Consider the following 8,541-nt stretch of genomic DNA (forward strand, 5'->3'; position numbering starts at 1 on the left):
GGATATTGTCTGGGTATGATTTTGAAGTATGGATTCATCTCTGATCAAGCTAGTAATTCCTTACGGACCTAAGGTATTCCTTGGGTAGGCTTTAAGACCCTCAGACACTCTCTTAGTATGGAGATTGTATTTTGGTGTACGGATGGATGACATTCATGTGAATTAAATAACTACATTGTCATTTTTACAACATTCTACTGGATCATGATTTTGATATTAAAGTTACTACTCAATATGATTTCTATTAGATACTGTATGGGTAGGAGTCTGGAGTATGGAGGTTCAACTCTGATCAAGCTGACAATTTCTTACGGACCTAAGGAGACCCTTGGGTAGGCCCATAGACCCCAAGGTACTCCCTTAGGGTGGATCATTTGTTGTGTGCTTAGGTAAGTCCTCATGGATGCAGTTCTGAAAAAACTGCATATATGTGTTCAGTTGGAGGGTATTACTGAGGTTTTAAAATATGTTTTAAACTACTACTGTTTTTAAAGGATCTATAAACATTTCTTCGTTTTGTTGGAACACACTAGACATCCTATTATGATCTCCTAAACCTGATCATCTAAACGTTTCCTCTGAACTGGAAGCTTCATGTCTTTTACTTGAAAAAATATCAGTGGGACCTCATCTCATCACAAAAACATGTAGAAGCCTGAATCAATAAGGAAATTTTTATGCTTGCATATTATTTGCATGTCCTTCAACATTCATTTGGTAGTTCTGTATTATTGAGTTTCCCAAAGCTCACTCTTTTACTCTCCATTTCAAGTTAAAAGAATTGATCCATTGCAGCTATCGACATCTATAATGAGAGTTCCTTTGGCTTGGGTTGAAGAGTACGGTACATGTGTAACTAGGGGCATATATATCACATTTGATTTTTATACTAAGTCTGAAACTTGTATTTTAATTATAAATTGTTTTATGATTTTACGCGTTTTAACAGAATTTTAATTTTTCCTAGATTTTTACTGTGGGTCGCTCCGGTGGCCCTAATATGACACCCCGGATCGGATCACCCGCATCAATCTGAGGGTGTTACAGTTATAAAATGGTCCCTCGAATATATGGTGTTACTTTGTTGAGTCCCTCTACTATTAAAACTTACAAAATGGTTACCCCAACTATTCATTATGTTTCAGGCTCGTCTTTTTCTATTAAAAAATTGATGGTAAACTGAGCTAAAAGTTAACCTGCTGACTGAGATATGATAAAATATGATCTCATAATCTCAAACGACTATCATATCTCAGTCAACAAGTTAATGTCCTGCTTAGACGACCGTCAATATTTTTAACAAAAAAAATACGAGTTTGAAACATAATGAATAATCGGGTGACAATTTTATAATTTTTAATAGTGAGGGACTCAACAAAATAATACATTACAATAATGAGATCATTTTATAACTTTTAATAATAGAAAAACTTAATAAAATAATATGGAGAGAATAAAATAATAATTTACCCAAAATTTTGTTATATTATAATGATAAATTAAAGGGTTTCGTTTTCCTGAAAGTTATTACTTCAGCGCTCAAAATCAGTCCACAATTTTATTTATTTATTCAGAAAAAAAAGAAATGAAAAGAAACTGAAACCTTCCGTGCTATATATAAACAGAACCATAGACTCTCCCAAGAAAAGAAAGAAAGAAAAAGACTGTTGTTTGTTTGTTTGTTTATTTGGTTAATCTGATAAGCCGCTGATAGAGCGAGAGGGCGATGGGGAGTGATGGCATGACCAGTGGAAGTGCCGCCGCAACCAGCTACGGCGGAGTACAGATACCGGCATCAGTGAAGAGAGTAGTGCAGAATCTTAAAGAGATTGTTAATAATAGCTGCACGGACTCGGAGATCTACGCCGTCCTTAAAGACTGTAATATGGACCCTAGCGATGCAGTTCAACGTCTCCTTTCTCAAGGTTTTCCCTCTTTCTTTTTCTTTGTTCTTTTTGTGTTAATGATGATAAAAGTTATGTGTTTTTGCTTCTTTTACGCCCCTTTGTTTGTTTGCTCAGAAAACTGAAGGAAAATAGAATGCATAACCTTTTTTCCCCTCTAATATGGTTCTTGTAATATTTTATAGGGAAAATATTTTAATTCTTTTAAAATAATTTGTCTCCCAATCTATCTTCTGTTTTTTTCTTCTTTATTTCTGCTCCATATGATAGTTGATAACTTAAAAATTAATAATTTCTCACTGTTCGAGTTCTTTGACTTAAAAAGCGTCAAATCTGCTTCTACTTAAAAATTAATAATTTCAAAAGTTGCTCTATTACGGCTAGAGGTTTAGCTATTTTCTTGCTGATGCATGATTCGTTCTTGACAGCCAAACGACTGAAAATTTAGTAACTGAAGTCATTGGAATCCTTTAATTATGTGCTTTATGGGATTCCACTCTTTCAAGTATAATGGAAGAACAATGTCAAACAAGGCTTTGACAATTTTTGGTGCTGTTTTCGAAATTTAAGAGATATTTAGTAAATTAATAGTTTTCATTTTGTAGATACTTTTCACGAGGTAAAAAGCAAACGGGAAAGAAGAAAAGAGGTATTATTCTGTTTAAAATGTGCTTAGTCTTTTTCTCCTTTATTGAATTACTCTTTTTGTTTTCTTTTTTATCTTTTTGCGATATATCTCAAAATAATGCATGATTTTTTATTCGACCGGGAATGTGATAGGTTATCTTTGGTTTGGTGCAATTATATATATGAAACTTTGGTTTTGACTCAATTATTAGCAGTTTAAAAAACAAATAAATCCAGTTATTTTCATGTTGAATAAATATAATTGTTGGTGTACGCAATGAGTAAAATGGTGTCCGCTCAATAATGGTGTTATTAGTTTCTGAAAATTGAACTTAAATTATAGACTTATTACATTTATTCAGTTTCACTTTCAGCAGATCAAGGTTTATGTATCAGTTTTCTTGTTTGATCGAAGTTCATGTGTAATTTCAGGATTTATTCTTTTCTATTTCATGCTTCGAAATATGATTTGTCTCTTGATATGTTATCAGATGAAAGAAACACAAGAACTAAAAGCTCGAGTTGATGGTTGTGCATCTAATCGTGGTGTGAGAGACAGTAGTGAACATTCTTTCGGGCGGAGTGGATCGATATTAAACAGCTGCAATGGTACGGTCCTTGGAGAATGTATGCATTGGTGACACTAGCGTCAAACTTTGTTCTTAATATCTTATTCTGTTCCTTGTGGCAGAGCTTGGTAAAGCTACATACAAGAAAGAAAATGACTCAGTTGCTTATATGCCACATTCTGCTTCTTCAAACTTACATTCAACTGGACAAACTTTGAATGATCAACTTTTCCCGCCAAGGTTGGTTCTATAATGATGCAAAATTGTTGCTTATCATATGCCCTTGTCTGGTTCTTAAGTCTTAAATAAAGATAAATTACTCTGGCTTATCAATATTTTTATTTGCACGACATTTTCAATTATTATTCACCATATGTACAGTTAATGCATTCTCAGAATCCATCTGTATGACTCATGATACCTATTGGCTATTTTTTTATTTTTCTTTGATAAACTTTCCTCATTTGATGAATGGATGTAGTTATATATTTGTGTAACTTTCTTTAGTTTGCTACCTGATGAAATGATTACTCTTCATTTTTAGCCTATATTTTTCTTCTGCAGCAATTCTTTTGATGGTGACTATAGAAGACAATCAATAGGATCAGGTGATGTGATTGATTCATCTATGCAACCATCTTATGGATCACGGTCTTCTTGGGTGGGGAGCACCGTAGAACATGCTGCCATGGCTGATATTGTAAGATTGGGTAGACCAAAAAGTAAAGGCTCACAAATGTCATGTGAGACCCCTTATTCCCTTGAAGATGCTGTTCCACCAAACTCAACCATCTACCAAATGAAACCATCTCTTGCTACTTCAGATTCAAAATTAGGAGCAGACCAAGATTTGCATTTTTTGGATTCAAACATGACTTTTGAATCTGGAAAGAAATCCAGTCAGCATGTTTTTGACAATGAATGGGCTGTTAATGAGCCAATGAAAGGTTCTGATGATATTGGTGGTACGATGTATTCAAATCAATCCAACTTACATAGTAGCAAAACTAACTTGTCAAGTAGGTGCTGGTCAGATAATATTCTAGTATCAGAGAGCAATGTTGGCTGGAAGAATCTTAGTCATAATCATGTCAGCTCTGCTCAAGCATCTAACAAACGAATATTTACAAGTGATTCTGGAGGACCATCTGAATATGATGATGACCTGTGTAAGGATACCGATTCTTATGGGCAAATTTGTGAACGCCTGGAAGGTAAAATTTTAGGTTCTGAGTTTGTTTTCTCAGTTGATTTTCTTTATTTGTTCATATAATCAAACTATGAAAGGTTTTTGTAACATAAGTGCACGAGATGCTATATAATAATCATGGATTCATCTGATCCAGTGTTTGTACTCTGATGGTTATAGCTAACTGTAATGTGTATATATCTTCACATTAGAGTGAAGAACGAAGATATCCTTACAGAATTTATCTAAGATTTTCTTTTGCTCGGTATTGCAACAGTTTTTATGCTTGCTATCATTTCATTTGCTATTTTAGAACATTTTAAAACTTTCACTGCTTATTAGAACCTTTTTAGTTTGGATAGGAAAATGATTGTCTAGTTATATGCTCTGTGCCCTAAACCTTAGCCTGTAGAACCATATGTAGAATGTATGAACTTGTGATAGATACAGAAAAGGGAAGTCATAAATTGTAAATTTACAGTCTTGTTTGGTCCTTTGTAGAAGAAAAACACGAAATGGTGCAGTTTTGTTTTCTTCAACTCCTTGTCCTTAATTTTTTTAATGTACAGAAATGGGTTGGGAGGAGAAGGGAAAAAAGCTCTTAATGTTTTTATTGTGTGTTATTTGAATGGTTGAATGAGAACTACCTTTTTGATCATTTGGTTATATTGTGTTTATTTTATGCTTGCAATGATACAAAAGTTTATTTTTGGATGTGTATTTGCTTTTGACCCCTCTGGTATCTAACCTCTGTAGCAGGTAGAGGTTATAATGCATCTGCTCCAAATCCTTCTGCACCTTTATCCGATGATGCCGTTAAAGCTGCATCATCAGTTGCTGTGAACTTACGACAACTAAGTTTAGGGAAGGAAGAGGAGGTGGTGACTTTGAAAGAGGATAACTGTGGAGTGGTGCTTCCAGATTATTTGCAAGCCCTTTCTGCTGATTGCTCACATTTGAGCTTTGGTACCTACAAATCTGGCAAGAGTACAGCATTGCCCCAGTCACAAACATCTAGTTCCTTGACAAATAACTTGGAAGAGACCTTGATGACTTCAAATTGTTGTTCAACTTCTATGCATTCAGACTTTAGGTATGCATATCCTTAATGAGTTCCAGTTTTGGCTTCTATTCATTAGTTCATGATATTTGAATGCCTTTCTTTGCAGGAACCTGTTATATAATGATAAAGAGCAACTTGACTTTGATTTTGATAGTCATAGAGCAAATGTAGATGCTAGGAACTATAATTCACCTAATTTTTCACAGTCAAATCTTAGGAAACTAGATATTCCTGATGCAGCAACTCTTGGGAATGATTATGTCTCCTTTGCATCTATACCTAATTCAAGTTTCAAGAACATGGAATCGTCTTCCTCTTTGTCTTCTGTGATTGATCCAAATGCACGGAATCTTCCTATTTTGCCAAATGCAGTGGTAAATACTTATCTCTTTGCACTTAAATCTTTGTCTCATTTTCTGCTATAGTAATGGCGGACTTTTATGAAACAAGAGAACACAATTATTTTCTAGGGTGTGCTGTCACAGAGAACAGGATTACTTACATTTTATGAAGATGCAAAGCTTGAGAGCTATTCTCTCTTTCAATTATAAATATTTTTCATCAATTACCTTTCTTAATTAATGTCGGTTACCTGGCAATGCTCAGCATGCTGTATATTCTCTTTAACACCTACTACATTCTTACAATAGCCTTTTCTCCTTGGTACTCATTTTTGAAAATATGGTTTATACTTGCTCGTGCCATTTATTTTTTAATTATTATTATTTTTTGGAGCTTTGCATTGATCTTGTTACTTTTGGGTGCCAGCAATCACACTCCAACTCTATGCCAAGTGATATATTGGCAGCGGCTATTCAGTCTAGAAAAGCAAGAGACTCTGCTGCATTTCTAACATCAGCATCAATTTCATCTAGATACATCAGTTCTGCATCATCAATGAAGAGTCCAATTGAACCCATGTCTCAGGTATGAAATCAAGAATCTTTCTCCTATGTGGCTCCGAATTTTCAAGTTTAAACAAGTGTTAAGAAGGTGTGCTTGGTGTGCGAGGATGTGTTTTTTTGTGAGGCAATAGGCATAAGAAAAGCCTGCCTTGTTGATTCTCTTGATTTTCTTTTATTTAGAAGTTTTTTATTTAGTTGTACATTCACTGGTAAGAGGAGATAGTATCAAACGCTCTTCTCCTTAATATTGGAATATTTAACTACAGACATGGATTGGGATAGCAAGGAAATTATGCCATATCGGCCAACAAAAATTTGCATGATTTGTAGATGAATTAGAGCACTCTTTTGAGTCTGTTATTTATCATATATCATAAGCTTATTTTATATGTATATACAGTATACTGGCTACTGGCCATACATTCTAGGAATGTTCCCACCCTAGACTTGTCTCTTGGGTTAATTTCCTGAAATGTGGGAGGGATAGGCATTCGTTTCAACCTTACAAATGAAAGATCTTTAGACCACTTATTAACTCTATTATTCCTTTGCACAAATTTCTGGGTATTTTCATGTAATTGGTGTCGAGTTTTAGATAAATTAGAAACTACTTTTTTCATTATTGAAAAACCAACACATTTTATCATTAGATTATGTCTTGATTTGAAATGTATGGTGAATCTGGCCTTGTATTTCCATAAAACAAGGATTTGTGTGCCCTGTTGCTGCTTAAATGAACATAAGAAATTATATGTTTATTCAAACTGGTTTGATGATTCAGCTTTTAATTTTGGAGTATTTTTCTTTATCTTAGTCTTCCTCGCAGGTCCTTCATGGTGCCAACTCTGCCACTGGACCCTTACTCAAGGAGCATTGGTATGGATATTATCCTCAAAATAGCTACATGGCACCATCTGCTTTGCGACAAGCATTTCCAGATGGTGGCAATGTGTTCCGTGAACCTCATATAGATATGATGTATGATCGCCAACACTATGGAAGTGCTAGTATGTGCAGCAGCTTGCCTTGGTCGAGTTCTTATGCATCTGGTTATCGAAGTTTAGAAAATCCTTCCCATGCTCCTGGAAGTCCTCTTCAAAATCTATTGTCTGGTTCGGTAGGCAGCAGACTTGCTTATGATAACTTTTTATACTCTCAGTACAGCGATGGTGGATCTAATTTCAACCTACCTCAACAGGTAATAACAATAAGCCTATTTGATGATATGATGCGTACCATACTGCTTATAGAACGGACATTTTTCGTTCTTTTTCTATTATATCATTTGTGTGTTACCAGAATGGTGGCACTGCTGCATGGGATTATAGACATGGATCAAGAACCATATCAACTATTCCGGATAACGCTAATTACAGTTTACACGGGCAAAATCACCTGCTTGCGGGATATCAACAGGGTCAGCAACAATCACAGCAGCAGCTTCACGGAGCTTTGGGATACCCCGGTACTTACGGTTCTCATGCAGCAATGGCAATGGAGCAGCAGCAGCAAAATCGCCGAGATTCGGTTATAAATGCTTCGCAAGGCCCATCATCTAGGCAGTTACCTCAGCCATGGCAGCAGCATAAATATTAACATTCTTTTTGTGTGTTTTTGCCTTTTGGTTATAAAAGCGGCCGAGTAGGATTATGTTATGATGAGATTTCAAATGTATTGGCTTGTTTTTGAGTGCTTTGGCCATGTCCAATTGTACACATACTTGAAAAGAGAAGCACTTGGATTAGATTTTTTTTTTCAAAGGATTTATCAAAATTCATTTTTTGAGGAAATTTAATATCTAAAAGGGAAAAAAAGTAAATTGTATGGGACTGGTTATTATTATGCAAGAAAGAACAATTAGAAGAATAAAGTAAATTGAAAAGGAGAGAATTCAGCTGGCAGTGGCACTCCAGCCACTGATTTCTTCCGAGCTCAAACCCAATCCACAAAGACAAAAACAAAACAATGAAGTAGTAATTGGTGCAATGGTTAAAGATGTATTTTACATTACATTTCGAGTTCAAACAAAATATAGGTTTGAATATTACTCTAGTTTCTTAGCTCTCTATTCAATGTCATTAGGCTATCATGGGTTGATTCAAATTTTAGGAGGATCACGACTTAACTTTAATGGTTTCAAACTTTTTAAGGGTTTAATTTAATTGTACTTCTGTAATTTTTATTGTTAATTACATTTCGTTCCTTTTAAATTAATATTTTAACTCTATTTCTACTACTAATAATTAGTCTACACTATTAAAAAAATTTATTTGCATAGAGTAAT

The 8,541-nt window shown here is 34.7% G+C and overlaps 1 protein-coding gene across 2 annotated transcripts; it reads left to right on the top strand.

Annotated features, from left to right (window-relative positions):
- Window positions 1-1,627: 1,627 nt before the first annotated feature.
- LOC120184554 lies at window positions 1,628-7,985 on the top strand. Of its 2 annotated transcripts, none has more exons than XM_039188988.1 (10): window positions 1,628-1,925; window positions 2,510-2,553; window positions 3,023-3,140; window positions 3,223-3,340; window positions 3,665-4,314; window positions 5,043-5,382; window positions 5,459-5,726; window positions 6,121-6,279; window positions 7,072-7,455; window positions 7,557-7,985. In XM_039188988.1, the coding sequence occupies exons 1-10, from the start codon at window positions 1,727-1,729 to the stop codon at window positions 7,851-7,853; spliced, it is 2,577 nt and encodes an 858-aa protein (XP_039044919.1). In that variant the 5' UTR covers window positions 1,628-1,726; the 3' UTR covers window positions 7,854-7,985. The 2 variants fall into 2 exon arrangements, with proteins under 2 accessions (XP_039044919.1, XP_039044920.1); XM_039188989.1 differs by having other exon boundaries at window positions 5,046-5,382.
- Window positions 7,986-8,541: the final 556 nt, after the last annotated feature.

The sequence above is a fragment of the Hibiscus syriacus genome, unplaced genomic scaffold (genome assembly GCF_006381635.1).
Source record: "Hibiscus syriacus cultivar Baekdansim isolate YM2019G1 unplaced genomic scaffold, ASM638163v2 tig00112921_pilon, whole genome shotgun sequence".
Classification (NCBI taxonomy): domain Eukaryota; kingdom Viridiplantae; phylum Streptophyta; class Magnoliopsida; order Malvales; family Malvaceae; genus Hibiscus; species Hibiscus syriacus.